The sequence below is a fragment of the Sebastes fasciatus genome, chromosome 22 (genome assembly GCF_043250625.1).
Source record: "Sebastes fasciatus isolate fSebFas1 chromosome 22, fSebFas1.pri, whole genome shotgun sequence".
Classification (NCBI taxonomy): Eukaryota; Metazoa; Chordata; class Actinopteri; order Perciformes; family Sebastidae; genus Sebastes; species Sebastes fasciatus.
Genome location: NC_133816.1, coordinates 25,257,171 through 25,271,990, shown reverse-complemented (window position 1 = coordinate 25,271,990; position 14,820 = coordinate 25,257,171). Strand labels below are relative to the sequence as shown.

Sequence of the window (14,820 nt, the reverse complement as noted above, 5' to 3'; positions counted from 1 at the left end):
TGACTCAATAAATAAGTACATGACTCGATAAATAAATAAATAAATATGTCATTAAATGTAGAAAAAATAGATTATAAAATAAATAATAACAATAAATAATATTAAAAATAAATGTAGCCATTAATTCATTGCTGAAATGTGACATACATTTCTGTATTAATTTGCTTCTTTATTTATTTATCTTTGTATCAATTCCCTTTTTTATTTATTTACTCTTCTGTTTAATTTTCCCTTTTATTTCCAATTTTATTTATTTTTTTATTTTGCATTTGTTTAATAAAAATAATGCAAGAAGAAAGACAGAAAGAAAGAAAGAAAGAAAATATAAATGCAAAAAATAAATGCAATAAATAAATAAATAAAAAATAAAAAAATAAAAAAATAAATGTATTTAAAAATGCATTTATTTTTGCATTTAAGTTTTGTTCATTTATTTTTTTGCATTTATTTTCTATTTGAAACATAAATTCAAATTTATTTATTTATTTATCTATTCATCTATTTATTTATTTATTTATGTATCTATTTATCTATTCATCTATTTATTTATTTATTAATCTATTTATCTATCTATCTATCTATCTATCTATCTATCTATTTATCTATCTATCTATCTATCTATCTATCTATCTATCTATCTATCTATCTATCCATCCATCCATCCATCCATCCATCCATCCATCCATCCATCTATCTATCTATTCATCTATTTATATATTTATTTATTCATTCATTCATTTATTTATTTATTTATTTATTTATTCATTTGTACATTTATTTATTTATTTATTTTATTTATCTATCTATGATTGTAATAAGGGTGTGCTGTGGTGGAGCTGCAGTAGAGGGCGGTATGGTCTGTTGCCCCGGGTAACGCTACCGTTATTTAGCGTATTTATTTTGTATAATTTTTTTATTTATTATTTATTTAATTATTTATTTATTCATTTATTTATGTATGTATTAATTTATTAATTTATTTATGTATCTATTTATTTATATAAAGATTTATTTATATATATTTATATATTTAACAAAAATATATATATATTTATTTATTTATATATTAAACAAAAAAATATATTTTTTTATTTATTTATTAATTTGTTAATGTATTTATGTATGTATTTATGGATGATTGTTATTAAGGCTGTGCTGCGGTGGAGCTGCAGTAGAGGGCGGTATTGTTGCCTGGTAACGCTGGTAACTCTGCCTCTTTATTCAGCGTAGAAGAAGAAGAACACAACCAGCATGGCGGAGCCCGCAGAGCACGTTGTTGACATCTCGTCCTCAGAGACACAACATCCAGAACCTCCAGAGCCCCCAGAGCCTCCAGAACCTCCAGAACCGGACCAACCAGGACCTTCAGAGACACCCAGAGACCCAGAGACACCAGACTCAGAGCCGGAGGACCAGGATGAGGACCAGGAGGAGGACCAGGAGGAGGATACAGAGGAGCCGAAGCTCAGAGACACCCCGGAGGACATCCGCCTGGAGGCCACCGCCATGACGGTGTCCCTCCACCCGAGCAGGGACATCCTGGTGTGCGGGGACATGGACGGGGACGTGTACGCGTACTCGTACTCGTGCTTGGAGGGGGGGAACCGGGAGCTGTGGTCCTCGGGACACCACCTGAAGTCCTGCCGCCAGGTGCGCTTCTCAGAGGACGGACTGAAGCTCTACAGCGTCTCCAAGGACAAGTCTGTCCACCTGCTGGACGCAGAGCGGGGACAGCTGGTGACCCGGATCCGAGGGGCGCACGAGGCGCCCATCAACAGTCTGCTGCTGGTGGACCAGGACATCCTGGCGACCGGGGACGACGGGGGGACACTCAAGGTCTGGACAGGAAGTCTTACTCTGTCAAGCTGGTCTTTTAGTGGTCCAGTCTCACATTTGATGGGCTAAACTGGTTCCATAATGCTGTAAAATGTCCCCAAATGGTCTTATAATGGTCCAGTCTTATATTTGAATGGACTATTGACAGACCATTAGAGGACATGTTATAGCATTATGGAACCAGTTTAGCCAGTCTCACATTTGAATGGCTAAACTGGTTCCATAATGCTATAAGACGGCCCAAATGGTCTTTTGATGGTCCAGTTTAATATTTTGATGATCCAACCTTGTGTCTTTGTACTATTAGATGGTCTGTTATGGTCCTGTTTATGGTCTGGGGTGGTCTCTTGATGGTCTTTAAATAGTCTAAGAGGATCTTTTGATGGTTTTAATGGTCTAAATGGTCCCTGCTGGTCTGTTGATGGTTGAGTCGTGTATGGTCATGGTTCACATTGACTTGCAGTGATGGTCCCAATGGTCCGACCCCAAGCTGTAACTTTATGTTGTTTTTCTGAAGGTGTGGGACATGAGGAAGGGGACGGCCATCATGGATATGAAACAACACGAGGATTACATCAGTGACATCGCTGTGGACCAGGCCAAGAGGATCCTCCTCACTGCCAGGTCATTCTAACATCACAATCATGGCGGATCATTGACACAGGATGAAAATGAACCTGCAGACGGAGCCGTTAAATGTTTTTAGTACAGCGGGCGTCTTTCACACCCTGCATGTCGGAGCATCCTGTTCAGAATGCTCCGCTCTAACCGGAGCTCTGATTTGATCTCATACAGCGGTGACGGCACCATGGGCGTCTTCAACATCAAGAGGCGGCGGTTCGAGCTGCTGTCGGAGGTCCAGAGTGGCGATCTGACCTCGGTGGCGCTGATGAAGCGCGGCAAGAAGGTGGTCTGCGGCTCCAGCGAGGGGACCATCTACATCTTCAACTGGAACGGCTTCGGAGCCACCAGCGACCGCTTCGCCCTCAAGGCCGAGTCGGTGGAGTGCATCGCCCCCATCACCGACAACATCATGTGCACCGCCTCCATGGACGGGTACATACGGTGAGTTGGGTTACCATGGCGATACTCTACGCTGGTTTCTTGATGCTCTAAAATGGTCTTCTGGTGTTCTAACCTGGTCTTCAAATGGTCCAAGCTGATGTTCCTAATAGTAAGTAGTTCTGTCTGTCTTCCATCAGAGCCGTCAACCTGCTCCCCAACCGGGTCATCGGCTGCATCGGGCAGCACGTCGGCGAGCCCATCGAAGAGCTCGCCAAGTCCTGGGACTCCCGCTTCCTGGTCAGCAGCGCCCACGACCAGCTCATCAAGTTCTGGGACATCTCCGGTCTACCCAGCGCGACTGTCAACGAGTACCGCAAGAGGAAGAAGAAAGACGGACGGATGAAGTCTCTCACCAAGAAAGCCCACGGAGACAACGACTTCTTCGCAGGACTTGTAGAGGAAACGGAAAAGAAGGAGGAGGAGGAAGAGGAGGAGGAAGAGGAGGAGGATGACAGCGACAGTGGTAGCGATTAAAAAGCAGCTGTCCCTGGTTTCATGTTTGAAATGTGTTGTTACTGTGCTACAGCTCAGCCAGAGTGCCTCACAGAGTTTGGAGTAGGTTCACTACGTGGAGGACATTAACAGGAACTGAACCTCTGATCTCGTTTTAAAGACGACTAAGACCGAGACACAAACCTCCATCGCTGACTCTGAGTTTACAAAGAGACGTGACACAAGTATGTGGTGGGATGAAGAGTGAACATCCCAGAAGATTAAACACTTTCATTCAGAAATATTCATTCAGTGGACAACCTCCGGGTCGTAAAGTGAAGCCGACGCTGAAGAGCGTTAAACGTGCATTCTGTCTAGCAGCCAGCAGGGGGCAACTCCTCTGGTTCTATAGAAGTCAATGAGCCTACTTCTCTCTTGATTTATTACCTCAGTAAACATTGTAAACATGAGTTTATGGTCTCAATCTCTAGTTTCAAGTCTTCTTCAGTACAGCATGATGTTCATTTAGTAAATTATGGTCCCATTTAGAGTCAAATAGACCATAAAGCAGGGGATGGGTGAGGTCACGGTGACTACGTCCACTTCTTATATACAGTCTATGCTAAAAACAGACGAACTCTAAGCTTTCAGAGCACTAGAAGCTATGCTTCATTTCCTAAAGGATCTTAGTGGAAACTCATTAAGGAACCCGAAAGAGCCTCCATCAATCTCTTTATGAAAACCCCCAACTCGCTGGATCCTGGAACGCGCCCTATAAACTGATGAACCTACATAGAAAAACTTGGATAACGCCAAGAAAACCAACAAAAGAAAAAACTAAAACTAAAATCTACTTAAAACCACGATGGAGATGGCCGAAACCAAGATGGCGATGGGCGAAACCAAGATGGCGACGGCCAAAATGCCAAACTCAAGGCTTCAAAACCGTAGTCCGCAAACCAGTGGGGGACATCATGGTGACTTCGTTCACTTCTTCACTTCGTAATAATAACTATGTAGTGGTATGGCAGACCAAATGTGTCCATAACCTTAAACTGTAAAGTACCAAAAGCTGTTATAAATATCTGGTCTGATAATCTTATTGATTCTTTGATCAGGTAGTTTCTGATTTATATCAACGTTTAGTTTTTTATTTAAGCAAAGTTTTTGTTCGGCTGCTGAAAACATTCAAGAACTTTTTTGGTAAACGGGAAAAATAACTTTTCAAATCAATAAAAGTATAGTATTGTATTTAAAATAATCAATAACCTGCCCCAGGCGTCTGTTGGGTACATTTGTGGAAAAAACGTATTTGTATTAACATTAAAATGTTTTTTTCTTAATATGTGCATCTTGTTTGAATTTATTCAACACATCATAGTTCTTAAAATGTAAAAAGGGAGTTTAAAGAAACCATGCCAGTGTTTTTTTTTGCCTATTTAGTCAAATTAACATGGTCTTTTAATTGTAAGATGTTTTATGTTTTATGCCAGTTGTATACTCTGGTCCTGAAGACATTTAATTCTGTATTTTTATTAACTCACAAGACATTAACTTAAAACCAGCTAATATCAAGTTAGTAAGGAAATATATACAGTATATCAATAAACGTATTACTACTCTTTGAAGTACATTTGGCAGTAACATATGTATTCTTTTTTTTGTGTACAAAATGAGTGGTATTTTACAGAGGTGGAGGAAGTATTCAGATCTTTTATGTAGCAATAGCACAGTGTAAAAATACTCTTACAAGTAAAAGTCATGCTTTCAGACTCTTCCTGAAGTAAAAGCACAGAAGTATCAGCATCAAAGTATACTTAAAGTACTAAAAGTAAAAGTACTCATTATGCAGAATGATATATATATTATATTATTGTTTACATCTTTTTAATGTTGATGGGCTAATTTTAGTTACTTTCTACTGCTTGGTAACCGAACCTATAATATTATATATCATTATTTATTTATTTGTTGATTTAATATGTTGCATTAAAATAAACAACAAAATAATTATATATATGTAAATATGTATATGTAAATATAAATATATATATATAAAATATATATAAAACTTAAAAATGAATAAAAACATAAAGGAATATATATATAAACTTCTTTGTTTTTATTCATTTTTAAGTTTTATATTTTTATTTTTTTATGTTTTTCAATTTCTTGAGCATCTAATTACACTCCTGATCCACACTCCTGACCAGTAGGTGGCGGTAGTGCGCCATAAAGTCGTTAACCAACAGCCATAAAACTCCAACGAAGAAGAAGGAGAAACTATTATTTATTTATTATTCAAATTGTTTAACAGACTTGTTATTTATTTGTTTATGTGTTGGTTTTGTTTTTTGTTTTTATTCATCATTTCCTTTCCTTACAAACTAATGGTACAGTCGGCTCTTCGTGTTGGTACAGTCCAACCACAGGCGGGAAAGCGCTGAGCGTCACGTGACACGAGCTGCTTGGTCAACATGGCGACCAGAAGAGGAAGCCTAGCCTAGCCTAGCCTAGCTCAGTTTAGCTTAGCACACTAACAGAGTCCTCCTGTCGACCCGAGGCGTTCAGCTCCGCGTCCAGACCTCCGCCTCTCCGTCTCCGGTGAGTACCCGCGCTGCTGTCTCCGGTAAGCTCCCGGTTATACAGAGAACACCGAGCTGAGCTAGCTGAGGTTAGCTGAGGTGCTAGCATGCCTGTATTAGTAAACAGTGAGAGGAGCTAATGCTGCTAATGCTGCTAATGCTGCTGCTGGTCTGCTGCTGTTGCTGCTGAGGCTGCTGCTGCTGAGTCTGCTGCTGCTGCTGCTGCTGAGTCTGCTGCTGCTGCGTTCCAAAGCGCATACTTGTTCTTTTGACTTCTAGTGCATACTGCAGCTGTGTAGTGTTGCATGCAGTATGCATAACATTGCACCTTTAGTACGTACTGTGCGTTCAATACTCATACTACCACACTGTTTATTATGCCAGAGTAAGGTTTAGTATGTCCCAATGCATAGTATGTGAAATGCATAGTATGTGAAATGCATAGTATGCCAGAGCTACCAGGATGTCCTATACTGCACAGGGTCACATTTTGCAGTATGCAAGCCAGCATGCTTTTCTGTCTACTCTGACCCACAGTGCTCTGTGCAGGGGATACATGAGCAAGGCAAAGTTCAAGGTGCAATGTTATGAGGAAGTAGTATGTGTACTGCGTGCAACAGTAGTATGCACTTTGTAAGGGCAGCTGCAGTACGTACTAGAAGTCAAATGAAAAAGTATGCGATTTGGAACGTAGCCTCTGTGACAGTTCTCTCTTCACTAACATCACAAACAGCTCAGAGGAGGTTTTAAATACCTGTTTTCACCTTTAAGACACCAGTTGTTGATCTCAGATAATGTTACTGTGAGCTCACAGTGGTGGAAGGTAGTTAGTTAACTAACTTTAGCTAACCAAGTACATTATTCAGGTACAAGTCGAGGTATTTTCTGCTGCTTCTACTCCACTAAGCTTTACCTCAGAGGTTAATATTGTACTTTTTATTCCACTACATTTATCTGACGGTGTATAACTACTGTATATTAACTTTACTGCAGTATATTAACAGTATTACTACAGTATATTATCAGTATTAATGCCATATAACTATAGTATAATCAACATTACTGTATTACAACTACAGTATATATCAACAGTATTACATATAACTACAGTATTTTAACACTACTGCTGTATATCAACAGTGTTACTGCAATTTATTAACATTACTGCTGTATGTTATTAGTATTACTGCAATATATTAACAATATTACTGCCATATAACTACAGAATAGGGCTGGGCAATATGACAATATATATACCGTCAAAACCATATAGAAATCAATTTCAAAATAAAATAAATCCGGGTACACATGGGTGAATCCGGTCCATGAATGAAACTAACATGAATGAAACTGAACGAGGTCTGTGTTGTGTGTTTCAGGCTGTTTCTCTGTGGTGGAGCTCCGAGGCAGCAGGATGCCGGAGAAAACCCCCGACCCGCTCAAACAGGGAGACCTGGTGTTCGCCAAGATGAAGGGCTTCCCCCACTGGCCTGCCAGGGTGAGCGCACACACACACACACACACACACACACATTATAAACTGTAAAGTGTGTGTTTCCGTGCTGTGACAGTTAATGAAATACTTGTGTGTGTGTGTTCAGGTCTGTAAGTCGGACAGCGGGTACAAGAAGCGAGTCCCGGTCTACTTCTTCGGGACCCATCAGATGTACGTACGTCGGTTCACGTCGTCACCGTCGACGCTGTTGTTTGAACTGTGATGTAATTTTCGTTCCTCCTTCTTCTCCTCCCTCAGCGGCTACATCCCTCCGGAGAACGTCGTTCCTTACGTCGGTAACAAGATGAAGTACGGCAGCGGCGTCCGCATCAAAGGCTTCGACGAGGGCATGTGGGAGATCCAGAACACGCCTGGAGTCGGGAGTAAACTCAAAGTCGGTGACATCGTCTCTCTTCAGCCACTAATCCACAGCGTGTCTCACAACAACACGAAGCCAACAGACACATGTTAAACTCGCTGCAGCTAAACGCTTATCTGGCATTGTGTAGATTGTTTTTTAGCACCTTCTTTATAACCTTTATTGTCTATATATTGTTTATTTACACTCTACATGTTGCTCTCTTTCCCACTTTGCATTGCTGTGGAGGTTAGAAGGAAGTTAGCGCTTTTATTGTTGTAGTCTGAGTAACGTGACGTCATATCCGTTCCAGTGTTTTGGTTCTAATAGATCTTCTCTGTTCTGTTGTGTCCTCAGGTACCAGCACAGATCAACACACAGCCGACTTCTGCTGCAAAAGCTACACCTGCAAAAGCTACACCTACAAAAGCTACACCTGCTAAAGCTACACCTGCAACTAAAGCTACACCTGCTAAACCGACTTCTGCAGATAAACCAACCACTGACAAACTCAGAAGTACCCCCACACGATCTGCTGCCAGTAAATCTGCCCCCGCGAAGCCCGACACCACACCAGATGCTCCGAGCAGAGCTCCAAGTAAAACGGAAACTGCCGCCGCTGCTGTGGCTAAAACTCCGACGAGAGCTTCGTTAAGATCTGCTGCAGAGAAAACGACCGACTCCAAACCGACTTCTTCACAGGCTTCGACTTCAGATGAGACTCCTGCGAGCACACGAAGCAGAAGGGCGGCTGCACGAGGGAGTCGTGAAAACACCGCTTCGTCAGAGAAGGAGGTAAGAGAGGGTTCGGTAATGCAGCACCTGTGAGGGTTTCGTGACAATATCTGTTTTTCTTTATGTTGTTAATTGATTTCCAATAATAAAAATATACATACATTTGAGCAAATTTTTGTTTTTGTTCTCGTCAGGTCGATGCCGAGCAGCAGAAGAAGAGGACCTCTGTCAGTCCCGCTGTGACTGCTCCAGGTAACTAACTCACACACCTGCTGCTAATAATCCATTATCTTCAGTATAGATTCTATAAAAGTGCACCAGTCGAGGTTTGAGTCGGTAAAACTGTCTGTTGTATTTCTTCTCAAACAGTCAAGAAACTGAAGACCACAGAACCAAAGTCTGCTCCGACACAAGTGTCCAAGAACGAGAGAGTCCGGAAAGACGAGGAGGAGACGGAGGAAGAAAAGAAGTCATCAGACAGCCAAGGAGTCGAGAGAAAGAGGGATGAAGAGAAGAAGACAAAGCAGGACGGCGGTGAGGGACAGAAAGAAGTCACGATGAAAGAGAAGACGACACCAGAGAGCCAAGGAACAAAAAGAAAGGAGGAAGAAGAAGAGGAGGAGAAACAGAAGAAGGATGAAGGTGTGGAGGGAAAGAAAGAAGCAACGACGAAAGAGACAACGGAAGTAAAGAAGTCATCAGAGAGCCAAGGAGTCAAGAGGAAGAGAGACGAGAAGGATGGAGAGGAGGTGAAGGAGAAAACGAATCAGGATGAGGGAAAGAAAGAAGTGACGACAGCAGAGGGCCGAGGGATGAAGACGAGGAGAGCAGAGAATGATGGACAGAAGAAACAAGATGCTGGGGAAGGAGAGAAAGAGGAGAAGACGAGGAGAGGAACAAGGTCGGAGAGCGAAGGAGGAAGAAGAACGAGAGAAAAGGAGGAGCAGCTGAAAGCGAAGAAGGATGTTGCAGAAGTGACGGCGAAAGGAGAGGAAGGCCGAGGAGCTAAGAGGGAAGAGAAGGAGCAGCAGAAAGAAGAGATGAAGAAGAAGGGGACGGAGGAGGAGAGGACGAGTAGAGAAACGAGGTCTGAGAGCGACGGAAGGAGAAGAACGAAAGAGAAGGAAGAGCAGCTGAAAACGAAGAAGGATGTTCCAGAAGTGAGCCGAGGAGCAAAGAGGAGGAGGGAAGAGAAGGAGGTGACGGAGGAGGAGAAAACTGGAGAGAGCGAAGGGACGAAGACGAGGAGAGCAGAGAAAGAGGATCAGAAGAAGAAAAGGAAAGATGCTGGACAGGAAGAAGAGATGGAAAAAGAGAAGGATGCAAAAGCAACAGAGAGGAAGGAGGAAGAGAAGAAAACAAAACAAGACGGCAGCGAAGGAAAGAGACAGGAGAAGACGAGGAGAGAAACGAGGTCTGAGAGCGAAGGAAGAAAAAGAACGACAGAAAAGGAGGAGCAGCTGAAAACGAAGAGGGATGTTGCGAAAGGAGAGGAGGGAAAAGGAGGAAAGAGGGAAGAGAAGGAGGTGCAGAAAGAAGAGATGAAGAAGAAGGTGACGGAGGAGGAGAGGACGAGGAGAGACACGAGGTCGGAGAGCGAAGGAAGAAGAAGAACGAGAGAAAAGGAGGAGCAGCCGAAAACGAAGAGGGACGTTAGAGAACTGAGCCGAGGAACAAAGAGGAGGAGGGAGGAGAAGGAGGAACAGAGGAAGACAAAGGATGCTGGAGAGGAAGGAAAGAAAGAAGGGACGAGGAAAGAGAAGATGACGGAGGATAGGAAAGCAACAGAGAGAGAGAAGGAAGGCAGTTCTGTGGACAAGGAGGTAAAGCTTTGTTTCTACAGGTTTCTCTTCTTTCTTCTTCTTCTTCTTCTTCTTCTTCTTATTCTTCTTCTTCTTGAACAGATAAAACATGTGAGATTAATCACGATTAACTGCAGACAATCATGAGATTAATTGCAATTAAATATTGTAATTGATAGACAGCCCTAATAATGATAATAATAATAATACAGATTAACCCTGATTGTAAGCTTCAGGAATATTATTTTTTTTAAACATATTTTGTTTTGTGTGCAGCGACAGCGGCGTCTGGCTGCCAAGAGGGAGAGTATGTTGAAGTCTCTGAGAGGGCTGCTGAAGGGCGGGAGAGGAGCGAAGAGGAGGGAGATGATGAAGAGCTCACAGTAAGAAACACAAACACACGTTTGGATTAAGTAAAGAGTTAAAGGAAGTTGTCACATGTTCTTTTTAACACTTAAACCAGGAAAACCAAGAACCTGGAGGTTAAAAAGACGAGAACACAGAGGACGACGACGACGACGACGACAGAGAAGAAGAGCCTGAAAGAATCAACCGCCGCCGAGGTGGTCGGCAGGAAGTCTGACGTCAAAGCCGTCGTCGGTAAAATCGTCAGCAGGAGAGACGCAGAGGTCAGACAGACAGGAAGTGACGAGGGGAAGACGTCCGTCCAAAAGACAACAGCGGAGAAGAAGAGGGATGAGCAGAGGACAAAGACGGAGCCGGACAAGAAGACGGACAGGAGTAAAACTACGGATGACCTGAAGACGAAGGAGAAGGAGAGCGGGCAGAAGAAGGAAGACAAGACGAAGAGTGACGGAAAGAAAGACGAGGACGTGAAGGAGAAGAAAGATGAAGAGAAGAAGGAGGAGAGGAAAATCATCGGAAAGATTGTGAAAGCAACGTCTGGACAGGGAACGAAGGTTCAGGTAAAGACGATCATGGGAGGGACGATGGCGACGATGGCGACGACGGTGGCGACGAAGATGGCAACGACGGTGGCGGCAGCGGAGGAGGAAAAGAAGACGAAAGAGGAGAAGACGAGCAGAGAAGAAAAGGTGGAAGATAAGAAACAGAGTTCAGGAAAGGTGAAGGAGAAGAGAGGGAGCGCTGAAGAGAAGAAATGTGAAGATCGAAAGGTGGAAAAAAGTGCAGAGGTGGACAGGAAGTCCGACCGAACGAGGGCAGCGACGGACGACATAAAGGACAAGAACGCAGCGGAGGTGGAGAAGGACAAAAAGGACAAGAACGCGGCGGAGGTGGAGAAGGACAAAAAGGATAAGAACGCAGCGGAGGTGGAGAAGGACAAAAAGGACAAGAACGCAGCGGAGGTGGAGAAGGACAAAAAGGAACGTGAGACGGCGCTGAGGCAGAACGAAGAGGAGCAAAAAGCGACGACGAAATCACAAGACAAGAAGAAGGAAACTGAGGTTGAAAAAATGTCGACGAGAGAGCAGAAGAAGAGGGAGGAGGAAACGAGCGCCAAAACCGCCGCAGAGCAGACGAAGAAAAGTAGCGGCGAGTCGGAGCGGGAGCGCACCGAAGAGCCGCAGAAGAAGAAAGGCGAGAAAACGACAACAGCGGAGTCGAGAAGCGAAGGAGGAGGAGACATGAAGAAGGCGAGCGGTGAAACGGAGGGCGGTTCGTCGGCAGGAGGAACGGCGGGGCAGAAGAAGAGTTTGACCATGACGCTGACGGACTCCACGCTGCACCGGATCCACGGAGACATCAGGATTTCTCTGAAGACGGACAACCCTGTAAGACACATTCACACAGACATATAGACATATATACGTAGACGCTACTGCATTGGTCGCTTGAGCTGTCCTCTAACGTCTCTAATGTCTTTCAGGACATCAGTAAGTGTCTGATGGCGTTGGATCAGCTCAGCATGGTTTATGTGACGTCTAAACACGTCCAGAGACACAGCGAGCTCGTCTCCACTCTCAGAAAGGTGCAACTATAACAGAAATACTCTGCTGACGTTTGTTGATTGATCGGGTCGCTGAACTAGAATGTGTTTCGTGTCGTTTCTGAGCGTAGCTGCGCTGCTACAGAGCCAACAAGGCCATCATGGACAAGGCGTCCATGTTGTACAGCCGCTTCAAAAACGCCTTCCTGGTGGGGGAGGGCGAGGAGGTGGTGAGCGCCGCCTTCCTGCGCTCGCTGCTGGAGGAGAAGGAGAGGGAGGAGGCTCAGCGGGTGGAGAGGCAGAGGATGGAGGAGACGCTGCAGGAGGTGGAGGAGAGGAGGAGAAGTGACGGAGGAGGGGAGGAAGACGAGGCGAAAACAGAAGGTAAAGAGATTAACGTGAACGTTGTTAGAAAAACTCTAAATCAGAGCGGCGCAAACGGGTACTTCAGCATTGAGAGCATCCTCGTGTGGTCACTGACATCCTGACGTTGAATCAGAAATGACTGTCTGGTAGAAACAACAACGTCTCTAGATGACGTCATGTTGAGTGTTGATGGAGCAGCTGCATAGCCTGAAACTGATCCATCCAGACTCCATTCAGAAAACAAGCATTCTTAATGTTGTCTGCTTGTTGTCATGGTAACAGACCTGACAAAGCATGAAATCAGACTTTTTATAAATCAACATCATTATGTAGTTTATTCGGCATCATTTTGATCCGTTTACAACGACGTCGCTGACGTATTTATGCCTTGATGACGTTACGTTTATGGAGCAGCTACATTGTCAACATATATTAATAAATACAAAAAATTAATGCAAAAATAAATGTAATTAATTAATTAAACAAATAAATAAATAAATTCAAAATGAATGCAAAAATAAAACATAACATAGCCTGACACTGATGGAGCCAGACAGAAAACAAGCATTTTAAAGGTTGTCTGCTCGTCGTCATGGTAACAGCCCAGACTAAGCATGAATTAAGACTTTTTGCTGATCGGCATTATTATGTTGTTATTTCAGCTTCATTTTGATCCTTTTTTTAATATTAAATCACAGAACAAACTGTTTATTGTTGGTTCATACCGCAGTAAAGACGTGTGGCTGCTAGATACAGTCAGTGTGATGTCACTGTATGTGAATACAGCTCGCCGCCGGGTGATGTCATGAACCCAGACACGACGGCATTTGGTTTTCTGTGTGTCTTAAATCTCATACCTCCAGTCAGACTGTTATTGTTAACCCCCCCCCCCCCCCCCCCCCCCCCCTCACAGCTGTTCCTGAAGCAGCCCGGACTGAACCAACTCTAATCTGAGGGGTGTCACCCCCACCCACCTGGACAATGAGAACTTCCACAACCACATTTACCTCAACGCACGCACGCACGCCCGCACACACACACACACACACACACACACACACACACACCTGTGTTGTTATTTATTTCCTGTTGTGAATAAAGGGTGTTGATATCTGAGTAGGAGTTCACCGTGTTAGAGCAGTTAATAGTGATTCATCTCTCTTCCACTAATTGGATTAACCTGAGCATTAACCCCGACATTACCCGTTCTAACCTTAACCTGGACTATCTCTTTGTCTTTTGGGTGAACTGTACCTTTAAGAAGTAACCTTTAACCTACCTCTGCTAACTGCTAACTGCTAACTGACGGTGTCAACTCGTACTCTTTATATTAACTCACCCTACGCTTTCATTTGAAAGGTGCTCTGTGTTCTTCCATCACTAACTCATCTGCCAGTAACTGTAGAGACAGGACGGGGTGTGGGGGCTGATGGGTAATGTAGTTTTATTTGCTTGTGGTGTCAGATAAAGGAGATTCACAGCAGCTTTAAACCCTGGATTAAAGCATTAAACGGCTGAAGGGCAGCGCTAAACGTACAAAGACCTGTTTTTATACGACTCTGTACAGCAGCGACGTTTGATTCTGTATTTGTATTGTGATGTACTGAGATGTTTTTTATTCTTTCTTTGATGTTTTTACTCGTGTGCAGTTGTTTTTCTAGATGGCCGTCACTCTGTTGTGTAAATATATCAGTTTTTCTTACGGAAATTTTACAGTTTCACGAACGTGACAGTCTGGTTATTATTTCACTGAATAAAGAGAGTTTGAACAAACAGGAACTGTTTACAGAGAGTCATACAGTTAATAACAATAACAATGTGTTCTTGTTCCGTTTATGATCATGCAAATCAGCAAATAATAAAAGATTCACAAATCATTTTCTTTTATTTTGTCTTTCAATGGATTTTAATAAAACTTAGATTCTTCGTAGCTCAAAGTATTTAGAAAAATGAGAGAAACTCCTTTTTTAAAGAAAAATTGTTTAATGAGAAAGTGACAATTTTAAAAGAAAAATAACTATTTTGAGATGCAGTCATGACTTTACAAGAAAAGGTTCTACTTTTTGTAAAATTTAAACTTTATTCTAAAACATCATGAATTTCTCATTAAATTACAACTTCATTGCAAAATATTACTTTTTCTCATAAAGTTGCAACTTTATTCTCAAAATATTTCTTATATTTATTTATTATTATTTTATTGTTTATTTATTGTAAAATTAGAACTTTACTCTCAA

General features: G+C 42.7%; 2 protein-coding genes across 4 annotated transcripts; both read left to right on the top strand.

Annotated features, from left to right (window-relative positions):
* Positions 1-1,186: 1,186 nt before the first annotated feature.
* Positions 1,187-4,676, top strand: wdr55 (WD repeat domain 55). The gene is made up of 4 exons (XM_074623516.1): positions 1,187-1,836; positions 2,354-2,460; positions 2,632-2,901; positions 3,039-4,676. The coding sequence occupies exons 1-4, from the start codon at positions 1,252-1,254 to the stop codon at positions 3,373-3,375; spliced, it is 1,299 nt and encodes a 432-aa protein (XP_074479617.1). The 5' UTR covers positions 1,187-1,251; the 3' UTR covers positions 3,376-4,676.
* A 924-nt stretch (positions 4,677-5,600) lies between these two features.
* On the top strand, positions 5,601-14,462 carry psip1b (PC4 and SFRS1 interacting protein 1b). Of its 3 annotated transcripts, XM_074622821.1 has the most exons (13): positions 5,601-5,937; positions 7,298-7,416; positions 7,520-7,584; positions 7,672-7,807; positions 8,129-8,566; positions 8,701-8,758; positions 8,876-10,329; positions 10,585-10,691; positions 10,772-11,528; positions 11,637-12,062; positions 12,158-12,259; positions 12,349-12,601; positions 13,497-14,462. In XM_074622821.1, exons 2-13 carry the CDS (start codon positions 7,333-7,335, stop codon positions 13,535-13,537), a joined length of 3,921 nt encoding a protein of 1,306 aa, XP_074478922.1. In that variant the 5' UTR covers positions 5,601-5,937; positions 7,298-7,332; the 3' UTR covers positions 13,538-14,462. The 3 variants fall into 3 exon arrangements, with proteins under 3 accessions (XP_074478922.1, XP_074478920.1, XP_074478921.1); XM_074622819.1 differs by having other exon boundaries at positions 10,772-12,062; XM_074622820.1 differs by having other exon boundaries at positions 5,786-5,962; positions 10,772-12,062.
* Positions 14,463-14,820: the final 358 nt, after the last annotated feature.

Excerpts from the sequence above, each read along its gene's own strand:
- wdr55 (XM_074623516.1), top strand. The coding sequence starts at position 1,252 with ATGGCGGAGCCCGCAGAGCACGTTGTTGACATCTCGTCCTCAGAGACA. Across the intron at positions 1,837-2,353 it reads ACGACGGGGGGACACTCAAG|GTGTGGGACATGAGGAAGGG; the intron begins GTCTGGACAGGA and ends GTTTTTCTGAAG. Across the intron at positions 2,461-2,631 it reads AGGATCCTCCTCACTGCCAG|CGGTGACGGCACCATGGGCG; the intron begins GTCATTCTAACA and ends GATCTCATACAG.
- psip1b (XM_074622819.1), top strand. The coding sequence starts at position 7,333 with ATGCCGGAGAAAACCCCCGACCCGCTCAAACAGGGAGACCTGGTGTTC. Across the intron at positions 8,567-8,700 it reads CCGCTTCGTCAGAGAAGGAG|GTCGATGCCGAGCAGCAGAA; the intron begins GTAAGAGAGGGT and ends TGTTCTCGTCAG. Across the intron at positions 12,063-12,157 it reads CTCTGAAGACGGACAACCCT|GACATCAGTAAGTGTCTGAT; the intron begins GTAAGACACATT and ends AATGTCTTTCAG.